General features: G+C 43.7%; 1 protein-coding gene across 2 annotated transcripts in view; it reads left to right on the forward strand.

The window, feature by feature from the left end:
• Positions 1 to 13,982, forward strand: part of pidd1 (p53-induced death domain protein 1) — a 50,922-nt gene that overhangs the window by 17,383 nt on the left and 19,557 nt on the right. For both annotated transcript variants that reach the window (XR_010964562.1, XM_067993716.1), the window contains exons 9-11: positions 2,433 to 2,615; positions 2,773 to 2,920; positions 8,018 to 8,153. Coding sequence is in view for 1 of the 2 variants with exons in the window: in XM_067993716.1 (XP_067849817.1) it covers positions 2,433 to 2,615; positions 2,773 to 2,920; positions 8,018 to 8,153 (467 nt within the window). In the remaining variant the exon portion in view is untranslated. The remainder of the gene's footprint in view (positions 1 to 2,432; positions 2,616 to 2,772; positions 2,921 to 8,017; positions 8,154 to 13,982) is intronic.

A 13,982-nucleotide genomic window follows, 5' to 3' on the forward strand; every position in this document is an offset into this window, starting at 1 on the left:
TTGCTAGGATTAGTCAACAACTCCATTACCGTTGTATCATGTGACTACCAGGATGGTAGAAGGAGAACTAGATGGACCTTGGTCTTTTATCGTCTAGCAATTCCTATGTTCCTGTATAGACTTTCCCCTGATGTGACATTGTGAAGTTCTGTTCCTTTCTGTAAATATAGCCAGAGGGAGCTGGGTGCCCACAACCCACCAAATCCAGCATTAACGTCACTGAACAGCAGCCAATGTTATACATAGTTCCTTTTCTAACATTTAAACTTCACAGGATAACTAAATAAATTGCTCTTTCCCTTTTAATGTAGAGAACTGTAGATACCTGATGGTGATTGCAAGGCAGTAATGAAGCGCATTGAATCAGTAAAGATGGTGCATGTATGACTTCCCCCATGGGACATAGTTTCTGGGCTTGGTGCTGTGAAAAGGCATCGAGCTGAGGGAGTCATTTCTCCACAAGGAAGCGGTTGAAATCAAAGACAGTATTGTTCACGAGCCACTCTTAAGCGTTTTATAGTTCAGCGCAGCATTGGTGGAGACTTCAGAGTAGCTTTCCCCTCTGTCAGGAAGGAGTGTGCCTGGCAGGTCAAAGTTTGTACAATAGCTGATCTATTGGCCACCCCCACCATAATGTCCCTGGGTTTGAGCGCAGGTACCAGTCTTGTAGATATCATTGGACTTACTGCTGCCTATCTTCTGGATCAGTGTGAGGAAACAAAATAGATACGCCATGATGAGAACGACCATGTTATGAATCCCTCTAACCTATTTGCTCTTCAGCTAACAAGACAACCCTGAAATGTATTTTTTGATTGGACGAATTGCTTGGGGTAGTCATGGGGTCGGGGACAATGCTCAGTATTTCTTTTGCAGGAGGCTGGGGTCATGGTTCGGGGTTAACTCTGTTGGCTCTGCATACACAGTGCGCACCTTCCTATTCTCATTGTCCCAATTGGGCGCGTGGCTGAGGGAGACCAGGCAAGAGCAGAGTTAATGTAACTGGGAAAAAATTGTGTAATGGCTCTATTCTGTTTTTGTCAGATGCTGGTACCAGCCATGGCTGTTGCTATGCTCCATTTCATGGATGCATGATGATATTAATGCTGTAGGATTAATTAATGCAACATTATTACTGCAGGTTTATTGGGAAATAATCTATAACTGATAGAGATGAACTTTAAGTCCCATTATATATTATGAAAGAGGGGTGCTGTACGCTGACTGGGAAATTAATACTGTAAAAATACAAGGGCATTTTATTGGTACATTTTATAATGGGTCCTTTCAGATGCCTAAAGACGACAATGATTGGACATTTACATGATACCATGTATAAAGTTGTTAAATTTAATATTTATTTCACCAGTGAAGGGGACCATATGATTCACGGTCAAAGTTATAAATGACATGCACAGTATGTCTTTCACAAGTAGAGTAAACATTGTGTTCTATGCAGTATTTTAATTGCAAAACATTTGTGTGGCATATAGTTGTAAAAGTTTGCATAGTGAATGCAGTTTTGGGATCAGTGTACTGTTATCTTTATTCGTGCTTTGCTGTACAATGCAGTTTTACATCAGCCAGAATGCTTCAGGGACTGAGTCATTTTCACAAAGTACTTTGTCATCAAAATGGTATCTGAATGTCAAAGACAACACACTGATTAATGTATTCTTCCTTTATTTGGACATGGTCTTGGGGGGGGTGGGGGTTTGCTTCAGTCGGTTTATTCTGGTATTGGTTGTATGTGTCGATTGTGGACTGCACAGTATGTCTTTCTCTTGTGCTTAGTTAAGTGACGGCAGCGAGCTTTTAATTTTTTTTGCATCATATTATTGATGCCGCAGAATTCTTCAAGGGTCGTCATGGTGATGAAGTTGCCATGGTTACAGCAAGAGTCCGCTGGTGCCAAGAGCCAGCATATGATAGATCTTACCTTCTGTGTGTGGAATAAAATTCATTTTCCACTACAAGCATAACATCCATATCTCCCCTACTGCTCTGGGTCCAGTGACTTAATTATACATTTATAATTTTATCAGTAAAATATCAATGTTAACAATACTTAAAGAAAGAGGAAACCTCATCATCCATACTTTGTTGCAAAGAATTATACTTAGCATACTTTTTTTTGTCCTATTTCTGTTTAAATTGGCTCGAATAAATTGGCTCATAAATAAGTGTGATAAAGAAGTGTAACACAGCACTTGATGGACAGGAAAGACTCACACATCAACCATTTTTAATTTAGAGGTTTAATTTTTGTTTAATGGGCTGAAGACCTCATGCAGGCAAATGGAATTCTAGTGTAGAAACGATTCACCTATTTACATGGTGTCAGGGCATTTTATTACTTCGTGGTTAAATTCACATGTTGCCTGCTGTTCTTCACTTTTTTTTAGTTGCAAACCAATCTTTTTCTTTTATAGTCACGATATATGGCCTGCAGCAGCGTGCTCCATTTCTCCTGGTTCCTTGTCGTTTCTCGACTGAAGGAGAATAAATGCACCGTCCCCCTTGAGGGAACTCGACTCTTCTCTTCTGTGGATCCCAACATAAAGGTGACCTTTCCACCTGGCGCAGTGAATGAGTCTCGCTGTGTGAAGATGCAGGTTCGTCTGTCATATTTAATTTTAAATGCTGGAAATAAAACCATGTCCAATTCACCTTCATCCAGTGAACAGAATTCTTTGGTTTGTAATTGTTGTATTTATGTCCGATTTCTTGCTTAACCAGGCACTTCTAAAATTGGCCTGAATTTAAACACAGGTATTGCCAGTTGCTGCAGAGGAGTTACACGAGTTCGTAGATGATCAGGACTCTGTAGCAAGTCCTTTGCTCTGTTTGTCACAGAATTCAACCGACAACTTCCTGAAACCAGTCAAGATTCAGCTTCCGTTACCTACCGGGGTCACAGGTCAGTGTTTTAATACCACTGTAGAAATTAATGTTACTACAGCAATGTGTTTGGGAGATTAGGTGGTGTTTTGGATCAGAACAGTTGTTTCATCTCTGATGTCTGGATTCAAATCTAACCCAGTTTGATGGGATCGTTGATATAGGCGAGAAAGGAATTTCAATCCATCTTAGCATGCAGAAAGACCCATCAAGGCATTCCAATTCTTGGAATGGTTCCAGGGTTTTCACCTCCACTGCCCTTCTCAGACGTCCATTCCTTGTGCAAAGAACAATTTCCTGACACCAGTCCTAAATTTGCATTTTAATAGTCTCGACACGTCCTCTGGTCCCAGGTTTCAAAATCAATTTTTCCTGTGATGTTCACCATCTTGTAAGAGCACCTCTCGGTCACCTCCTCTCAAATGTTGAAAAGCCCAAGTTTCTCTGACCTTTCCTTTTATAACTCAGTCCTCTGGTGCTGAGTTATCAGTCTTGTGGCTTTTCTCTGCACCATGTTCAGAGGTTGAATATCTGTCTTGTGTCTCGGTGACTGGAGCTGAGCACAGTGCTCAAGGTGCAGTCTGACCAGAGCAGTATAGAGCCTGACCATGACTTCCCTATAACATGCATTTCATTGTTTTGGCTGTATAGTTCAGCTTTCTATTTGCTTTGTTGAATGGTTCTCCAAAACCCTGAGATCTCTTTCATCATTGCCCTTAGCTACTTCAGCACCATTCATGAAGTACTTATATTGGCCACTTTTTTGCTTCCTGCCTGTTTTTATGGTTATCTCTATTAAATTGCATCTCCCATTGATCTGCCCACTTCCATATTTTGCCTAATTAGTTTTGAAGTTCCCGAGCGGACTTTTTAAAAATTCGTTCACGGGATGTGGGCGTCGCTGGCAAGGCCGGCATTTATTGCCCATCCCTAAGAGGGCAATTAAGAATCAACCACATTGCTGTGGGTCTGGAGTCACATATAGGCCAGACCGGGTAAGGACGGCAGGTTTCCTTCCCTAAAGGACATTAGTGAACCAGATGGGTTTTTACGACAATCCGGTAGTTTCATGGCTATCATTACTGATACTAGTATTTTAATTCCAGATTTTTTTATTTATTTAATTAATTGAATTTAAATTCGCCAGCCGCCGTGGCGGGATTTGAACTCGTGACTCTGGATTACTAGCCCAGTAACATAACCACTACGCTACCGTACCCTAACCGAGTAGGTTAGGACAGAACTATCGGCCGAAAACTGGGCATCCATGAGGATTTCTGGGACATCAGCAGCAGATTTGCATTAACTCACAATCTGTAACCCCATGGCCTGGCACATCCCTCAATCTTCCAATACCAATCAGTCAAGCGACAAACCCTGGTTCAATGGGGAGTTTAGAAAGGCATGCCAGGAGCAGCATTAGGTACACCTTAGAGTGAGGTACCAACCTAATGAAGCTACTACACAGGGCTACCTGCATTCTAAACTCCAGAAGCCTCAGGCTATAGACAGAGTTAAATGGTCCCACAACCAACAGATAGAGCTAAGCTCTCTCGTTCTATACATCAAGGCAGCATTTGACCGAGTGTGGCACCAAGGAGCCCTAGTAAAATTGAAGTCAATGGGAATCAGGGGGAAAACTCTCCAGTGGCTGGAGTCATACCTAGCACAAAGGAAGATGGTAGTGGTTGTTGGAGGCCAATCATCTCAGCCCCAGGGCATTGCTGCAGGAGTTCCTCAGGGCAGTGTCCTAGGCCCAACCATCTTCAGCTGCTTCATCAATGACCTTCCCTCCATCATAAGGTCAGAAATGGGGATGTTCGCTGATGACTGCACAGTGTTCAGTTCCATTCGCAACCCCTCAGATAATGAAGCAGTCCGAGCCTGCATGCAGCAAGACCTGGACAACATCCAGGCTTGGGCTCATAAGTGGCAAGTAACATTCGCGCCAGATAAGTGCCAGGCAATGACCATCTCCAACAAGAGAGAGTCTAACCACCTCCCCTTGACATTCAACGGCATTACCATCGCCGAATCCCCCACCATCAACATCCTGGGGGTCACCATTGACCAGAAACTGAACTGGACCAGCCACATAAATACTGTGGCTACGAGAGCAGGTCAGAGGCTGGGTATTCTGCGGCGAGTGACTCACCTCCTGACTCCCCAAAGCCTTTCCACCATCTACAAGGCACAAGTCAGGAGTGTGATGGAATACTCTCCACTTGCCTGGATGAGTGCAGCTCCAACAACACTCAAGAAGCTCGACACCATCCAAGATAAAGCAGCCCGCTTGATTGGCACCCCATCCACCACCCTAAACATTCACTCCCTTCACCACCGGCGCACTGTGGCTGCAGTGTGCACCATCCACAGGATGCACTGCAGCAACTCGCCAAGGCTTCTTCGACAGCACCTCCCAAACCCGCGACCTCTACCACCTAGAAGGACAAGGGCAGCAGGCGCATGGGAACAACACCACCTGCACGTTCCCCTCCAAGTCACACACCATCCTGACTTGGAAATATATCGCCGTTCCTTCATTGTCGCTGGGTCAAAATCCTGGAACTCCCTTCCTAACAGCACTGTGGGAGAACCGTCACCACACGGACTGCAGCGGTTCAAGAAGGCGGCTCACCACCACCTTCTCGAGGGCAATTAGGGATGGGCAATAAATGCCGGCCTTGCCAGCGACGCCCACATCCCGTGAACGAATAAAAAAAAAAACATTTACTTGAGAATGGTGGTGGACAACCAGGCAACTAAAGGGAGCAGGAGGCTCCATGAACGGCCCATTCTCAACTACGGTGGAGCCCACAGTGTAAGTGAAATGTTTGCAGGCAGGTTCAGACAAAGGCACTAAGTGGATGGTCCTACTTGGCCTCCGCCAGAATGTCCTCACCATCATAGCTGCCAGTGCAGCGCCAATTTGGTTCACTCCATATGACAGTAAGAAGTGACTGAGTGCACTGGACACAGGGAGGGCTATGGGCCCTGTCAAAAAAACCATCACTCCTAACTTTCCAACAATGCCACCATTGCTGAGTCCCCTAACATCAACATCGAGAGTCACCACTGACCAATCATATCAACACCATGTCTACAAGAGCAGGGGACCTCTGTCCACTGCAACCTCTACCACCAAGAAGGAGAACAACAGCAATGTAAGGGGAACACCATCACCTTCAAGTTCCTGTCCAAGTCACAAACCATCTTGACATGCATGTATAAGTCAGTGATGCTTCATTGTTGTTGGATCAACATCCTGCAATTCCCTACTTAACATTGTGGAAGGATGATCATCACAAAGACTAACAGTTCAAGAAAAAGGCCCAAATCCACATTCCCAGGACAGCTAGGTATAGGCAATAAATGCAGCCTTGCCAGTGTCACCCACATCCCGAGAACCAAAGGTATATATTTATTCTGAATTCTCAGCATCATGACTTTAAGCATGTTCAACTTGTCCTTTATTGAAATGTTGAACAAACCCTTCCTCCCTACCCAACAATTTGCTCATTTCTTAAAGATAGCTCTTTTTAAAATAATATGCCTGATACTTGGTCCTTGGTATTTCTGAATCTCAGATCATGTTGCACTTGATCATTCTGTGATGCCATAAGTTTCATGTCTTCTATGTAATCTGAATCACTTTCCATTACCCAGTCAAGATGTGCAGTTATGCATGACATTTACTAACTAAGACGCCAAAATACTTGGATATTCCCAATTTTACATATAATTTTACAGCACAGAAACAGGCCATTCGGCCTAACTGGTCTATGGCGGTGTTTATGCTCCACACGAACCTCCCCGCACCTTACTTCATCACATCCTATCAACATATCCTTCTATTCCTTTCTCCCTCATGCACTTATCTAGCTTCCCCTTAAATGCATCCATGCTATTTGCCTCAACCACTCCATGTGGTAGCGAGTTCCACATTCTCACCACTCTCTGACTAAAGACGTTTCTCCTGAATTCCTCATTGGATTTATTAGTGACTACCTTGTATTTATGGTCTCTAGTTTCGGACTCCCCCACAAGCGGAAACATCCTCCCTATGTCTACCCTATCGAACCCTTTCATAATTTTAAAGATCTCCATCAGGTCACTTCTTGGTCTTTTTTCTAGAGTGAAGAGCCCCAGCCTGTTCAGTCTTTCCTGATAGTTGTACCCTCAAGGTTTTCATCCTTGTACATCTTTTTTGCACTTTCTCCAGTGCTTCTGTATCCTTTTTGTAATATGAAGAACAGAACTGTGCACAGTGCTCTAAGTGTGGCTTAACTAAAGTTCTATATAAGTTTAACATCACATAATTTGTATTTGGTTGATTGAAGTCCGCTATTAAAATAACTTTCCTGTTTTCACACACCCTTCAGGTCTCTGTAGAGCAAACTGTCTTCTTTCTTATGGACAGCCCTGCTCTCTACCAACTGCAATGGTTCTCTGTTCCAAACTCCTTTCACAATCAGGCCAATCCTACTGGGTGCAGGCCCACAGCACAAAACCGCACATAAATTGATATAGTCTCTCTGAGAGACCATGAAGATGGCTGTTGTGGTAATTAGAAAAAAAATCTCATTAATAGTCAGGGATGCTCGTCAGGGGTTTGGTTAAGACACATTGTTAGATCAGAGTCGAGCGAGCTTTAGTCTGTATCTATACCTGCCCTAACCGTGCTGATTGCAGATGCTGTTTGCTCAAAATGGAAACATTTTCCCTTTCTCATCATTGGTGTCCCTCACGTTAGAAATAAGTTCACAAGAGCAGTGTGTTGGACAACTGCCTAAATTTAGGTCTTGATATTTATTTTCTTTTTGTTCCTTTCAAAAATGATTTTTAAATGAATTTATTTTAGCTCCTAGAGCCATGCACCATTCCGTAGTTAAGAGGGTGGGTAGGGACCAGGACCCATGCTTCTGCTGGCGGAGGATTGAATGAGAGGAGCTTTGGGTGGCCCCCACCACCTCGCCCCTGTGGAAATGCGCCTAACCTACACTGAGTGCCTCACCAAGGTGATTTGGAACTCATTACTTGTGTCTTTCTTAATTACTTAAGTCAATAGGAAAAAAAAAGTCTGAAAATTCATTTGATTTTTTAAAATCTGATCCAGGTTTGAATCTGGACCGTTCCAAATTACACTTACTTCATGGAGATCCAGAAGTCCAAGACTGGATGGACATTACAAATCAGGTGGTGCTGGAATTCACTCACCTTTATGCTGTTTTTGAAGTTAACCATTTCTCATGGTAAGATTCGTAAAGTTTGACTCTTTTACCCATTTCTTGTTTTTGGCCCTTGGTGATGAGGGGGGAGGCAAGCAGGGCCTATTTCGGGTCATATTGGGTCCACTATGTCATGCCTGGTGATGGGAGACTGGAATTGAGTTAAACCTATCTGGCGCCCTTTGCGATCGATACCTGAGCGAGGCAGGTCAGCAGCACTCCAGTGTGCCATTGATGATTGACCAGGTAACCCAGCTCATCGATAGGACTCAGAGGGGTAAACCTGCCATTGGGGGGGGATTTTTCCCCACTTGGTTCCAAATAATTAAAAAAAACCAATGCCCAAACAGGTAGGGTGGCCCTAGCTGGACAAGCAGTGGGAAGCTTACCAGTGCTTTATGCTGGTATGTTGTGCGGTTATAACCGGTTAAATTCCAGAAGTACCTCTGTGCTCACTCGGGTCCCTAAGCCTTGGCTGTTACCAATCTGGGTCTAAGTTTTCTGGGCTTGGGTAAGCGGTGAGTATCCCTATGGGGGTAGAGTGGGCACTCCATATTGGGCAAATGGAAACGTCTTATGTGGAATACTCCTGTAATTTGCTTTGGAAACTCTTAAGCACGGTGATGAGGTTTCCAAGCCTGCCATACCCCCAGCTGACCAAAGAAAAAATAAACCAATAGAATCTTCTGGCAATATTTTGTTAAAGGGGACTCCGGCCCCTGAAGTCATTGAAATGTACAAGTGTCTGAACGTTAGAAGCAATTTTAGCTAAACAGCCTTGGGCATATTTCTGCTTCACTATGCATTTGTCATCAATATGGGTAGCTGCCCAGGAATGCAGGCTGAACATAACTTGGACATAAAGTGCTATTCTTTATATGGAGGGAGCTGATTTGTTTACCCCATAATTGCAGTTAAGCAATTGGATAAGATCCATTGCTATTATGAATATGATAAAGATCAGTGACGGGTTCTGAAGTAAGATACTTGGGTCTTGACTAGAATTGGAGGGGTCAAAATTTAACAGCATTGCCCAAGTAAAACGCTCTTAATAGCAATCCTGGGTGGGGCTGAAAAAAATAAGCTATTTGACTTATTTCCAGGAAAGTGTGATGACTGCAGCACAAAATATGTGCTTGTTTTTTTTTCCTGCTTTTCACTGGATAATTAATGCTGCATGTTTTCTCCAGTTATTTTTGCCCTTTTATGCTTACATAACAGCAGTGACTACTTTTCAAAAGTAATTCATTGAGTGTGAAGCACTTTGGGACATCCAGAGCTTGTGATGAGATTCTGTATGAATGCAAGTTCGTTCTTGTGGGTTTGTTGGTAATAATGGATATTGTTTTACATATGTGTCACGTATGTGCTTCCTGTAAGTGTAACACTTGCTTCCTATAACACTTACTGTTGCACAATTCCCATCACACTTTTCTGTCAAACTTTCATTTTCCTATTTATTATAGTGATTGATCATTCAGCCCTGATTCAATCCTCCTAGTTGAGCCTCCATGCTATGTGGCACTATGATGCTCATCTAGTGATTGTATTTACTTCCAGTTGGCTGAGTTGATCATCTGATGAACTGCAGCAGTGGTCATCCCAGCTATGATTGCCAGGTCTACTGCAAGGGCTGTCGCTGCTTTTCCATTCTTCTTGCCCTTCGCTGTTGCTATCTCCTCTCGCTCTGTTGATGCTGCCTTTGGTCCTGTTCCATCTCCCCTGCCCATTTTACTAATTTTAAGGTCGTAGGGATCAGGTTTCAAGCTATCTGTTACTAACCCCCCCCCCCACCCCTCCCTCCCTCCCTCCGCCATTGAGCCTCGGGTTTCGCTTTTAAAAAACTGAAAGCTGTCAGTGCTGGAGGTTTGAGTTTGTTGGGATGGGGCCAGAGGGCAATGAGTGGAGGAGTGGGTGAAGAGAAAGGACAAAGGGAGAAAATAGGATCGTCTCACCTCATAACCTGCGGCTGCCCCACCCTTGGTTACTTGTCTATTACCATAACCACTAGGCTAACCTACATGTGATCCTTTACTTTTAATTTGTGTGTACCAGGACCAGCAAGACAGAATCCAATAGGTAGTCCATCAGAGTTCTCTCACCCCCTGTCTGTTCTAAATTAAGGTTCCTGTTGCCAGTTTTCTTCCAGCCTGTTGCCTGTTCCCTGCTCCCTGGTGCTAGCTGCCCACCAGGTGGGCTGCGGGCTTGGCTATTACCAGAAAAAAAATAATGGCAGAAGCAGGAGTGTGAAGCGGAGTGTACAGCCGAGTGGGCATATGAGACAGGAGCAGATCTCTGGTCTGGCAGGCGGGTGTTAGTGGATACAAGACCGGGGAGTGGCACATTGATTTTCCACACAGCTCCACCTCTTTCCCCCCCCCCCCCAGTGCCATACCTGCACAGCCAAACCTCAGAACCTGTAGCCCAGTTCCGTCAAATCCCAGGATAACTTCCCCCAATGCTGCTAAAGCCCATAAACCTCCACTCTAGCTACTAAATGCCAGGACCAAACTCAGTCCCTCCAAATCCCAAAGCCTCACCGAACTGTTGCCAAGCTTCAGGGACACCCAATAGTGCTGAAAGGCCTCAGCACTCCATCACAGTCCTACCTAAGCCCAGAACCCCCACCTCAGTTCAACCAGTCTGCTTGTGATCCAGTTGCAGCAAGAGGTGGAGGATCAGGTTGCAGGTGGGGGAGAATGCAGCAGCAGTGGGAGAGTTGGTTAGGTCAGGAGCAGTGGGGGAATTAATCTGTTGAAAGGCTTCCTGTAGTGGAGAAACCTGTGCTTTAAATTAAATATTGAGCTGTATTTTATTTACTGCACTTTGCTTTATTTTAAACAATAGAGATTTCCCAGTCACTGCTGTTGCACAAATATAGCTCAGTATTTAATTAAGTTTTAAGATATTCCCTCCCACTGGGCCTGCCACTAACCCCTCCCCATTCCGCCAAAGCCCTGAGCTCCATATCTTTCCTCTCGCCATCTTCTCCTTCGTCATCACCTTAACTCTCTCCTTCCCGCTCACACCTCATCCATCCAATCTGTCACACTTGCCACTCACCACCAAACTCTCTGTAACCCCAACTTCCCTCTTCCTTCAGTCTTTAACCTCGCACTGCTCTGTACTGTCATTCAATCTGACCTCCCACTTTACCACCCATTCTCTGCTAATAAAAGAAAGAACCTCTATTTATATAGTGCCTTATCTTATCCCAAAGCACTTCACGTGCAGGAATTACCTTTTTGAAGTGTAATCATTGATATTTAAGCAAATGAGAGGCCAGTTTGCACACAACAATTTTCCACAAGCAGCAAATCGGATAAGTGACCAGTCAATCTTTTTTTTGGCGGTGTTGGTCGAGGGAGAGATGTTAACCTTCTGAGGTGACCGAGCCACCAACTCAGCCAAGCTGATTACCAATCCGTTTTGCGCTCACCATCCCCAATCTCCCCGCAACGTCATTCTTTCCTCTCCCTTCCTGCCCTAACCGTTCTAAATCTCCCCAACACTCACCCGAATTCCGTAACCTTCCCTTCCGCCCATAACGTATCCAACTTCTCACTTGCATAACAAACTCTAATACAACCACGTTCCTTTTGAAGACAAATCTTCCACTTAAATATCGTGTCCCAACTCCCTGCCTCATGACACACCCACTGTCAGACACTTGCCAGCATAAACGCAACTTTCCACAGTCCACAAACACATAAATATAAAATTCTATAAATATTTTTGTCATATCATCTATATACAAAATCCATACAAATGTTTATTTGATGTATTACTGTACATGAATTACATATACACACACTATATTTACATAACATCTATACAAGAGTACATTTTAAAGATATAATTTCAAGTACTTCACATCAATTTATTTTAACCCCTATGCGCTTTCTTCATAAGCCTCTGAGTTTGAAGAAGTTGGGTTCAAGGCCCACTCCAGGACTTGAGTCTATAATCTAGGCTGACATTTTAGTGCAGTATTGTGGGAGTGCTGCATTGTTGTAGCTGCCATTTTTTGGACGAGACATTAAACCAAGGCCTTTTTCAGCTGGCATAAAGATCCCACAGCACTATTCAAAGAAGATTTCTCCCAGTATCTTGGCTAATATTTATATCAACTAACATCGCCAAAACCAATTAACTAGTCATTACCTCGTTGCTATTTGAGGGACTTTATAGTGTGCAAATTGGCTGCCATGTTTGCTTGCACCCCATAGCAATATATTCCAGACCTTGTAAAATAATGCAACCTCTGACTTTCCACGAGCAACACTATGGAAGATTCACTAACATTTAACACATGGGTCAGAAATCATTTGTAGCTGGTTTGAATTTGCGCTTGTGTTCAGAAACCATTTTTTTTCCATTCACTGCAGCAGTACTTTAGGAACATAGGAACAGGAGTAGGCCATTCAGCCCCTCGTGCCTGCTCCGCCATTTGATAAGATCATGGCTAATCTGTGATCTAGCTCCATATACCTACCTTTGGCCCATATCCCTTAATACCTTTGGTTGCCAAAAAGCTATCTATCTCCAGTTTAAATTTAGCAATTGAGCTAGTATCAATTGCTGTTTGCGGAAGAGAGTTCCAAACTTCTACCACCCTTTGTGTGTAGAAATGTTTTCTAATCTCACTCCTGAGAGGTCTGGCTCTAATTTTTAGACTGTGCCCCCTACTCCTAGAATCTCCAACCAGCGGAAATAGTTTCTCTCTATCGACCCTAATATCTTATAAACTTCGATCAGATCACCCCATAACCTTCCAAACTCTAGAGAATACAACCCCAATTTGTGTAATCTCTCCTCGTAACTTAACCCTTGAAGTCCGGGTATCATTCTAGTAAACCTACGCTGCACTCCCTCCGAGGCCAATATGTCCTTCCGAAGGTGCGGTGCCCAGAACTGCTCACAGTACTCCAGGTGCGGGTCTAACCAGGGTTTTGTATAGCTGCAGCATAACTTCTGCCCCCTTGTACTCCAGTCCTCTAGATATAAAGGTCAGCATTCCATTAGCCTTATTGATTATTTTCTGCACCTGTTCCTGACACTTCAATGATCTATGTACCTGAACCCATAAGTCCCTTTGGACATCCACTGTTTTTAACTTTTTACCATTTAGAAAGTACCCTGTTCTATCCTTTTTTGATCCAAAGTGGATGACCTCACATTTGTCTACATTGAATTCCATTTGCTACAGTTTTGCCCATTCACCTACTCTATCAATATCGCTTTGTAATTTTATGTTTTCATCTACACTGCTTACAATGCCACCAATCTTTGTGTCATCGGCAAACTTAGATATGAGACTTTCTATGCCTTCATCTAAGTCGTTAATAAATACTGTGAATAATTGAGGCCCCAAGTCAGATCCCTGCGGGACTCCACTAGTCATATCCTGCCAATGTGAGTACCTACCCATTATCCCTACTCTCTGTTGCCTTTCGCTCAGCCAACTCCCTAACCAAGTCTGTACTTTTCCCTCTATTCCATGGGCTTCTATCTTAGCTAACAGCCTCTTATGTGGGACCTTATCAAATGCCTTCTGGAAGTCCATATAAATAACATCCATTGACATTCCCCTGTCCACTACTTTAGTCACCTCTTCAAAAAATTCAATCAGGTTTGTCAGGCACGACCTACCTTTCATAAATCCATGCTGGCTCTCTCTGATTAACTGAAAATTCTCGAGGTGTTCAGTCACCCTATCCTTAATTATGGACACCAGCATTTTCCCCACAACAGATGTTAGGCTAACTGGTCTATAATTCCCCGGTTTCCCTCTCTCTCCTTTCTTAAAAATTTCCTTTAGAAATTGACGTTGAGATCTGGATTAGGATGCAA

This window comes from Heptranchias perlo, chromosome 12, assembly GCF_035084215.1.
Source record: "Heptranchias perlo isolate sHepPer1 chromosome 12, sHepPer1.hap1, whole genome shotgun sequence".
Taxonomy (NCBI): Eukaryota; Metazoa; Chordata; class Chondrichthyes; order Hexanchiformes; family Hexanchidae; genus Heptranchias; species Heptranchias perlo.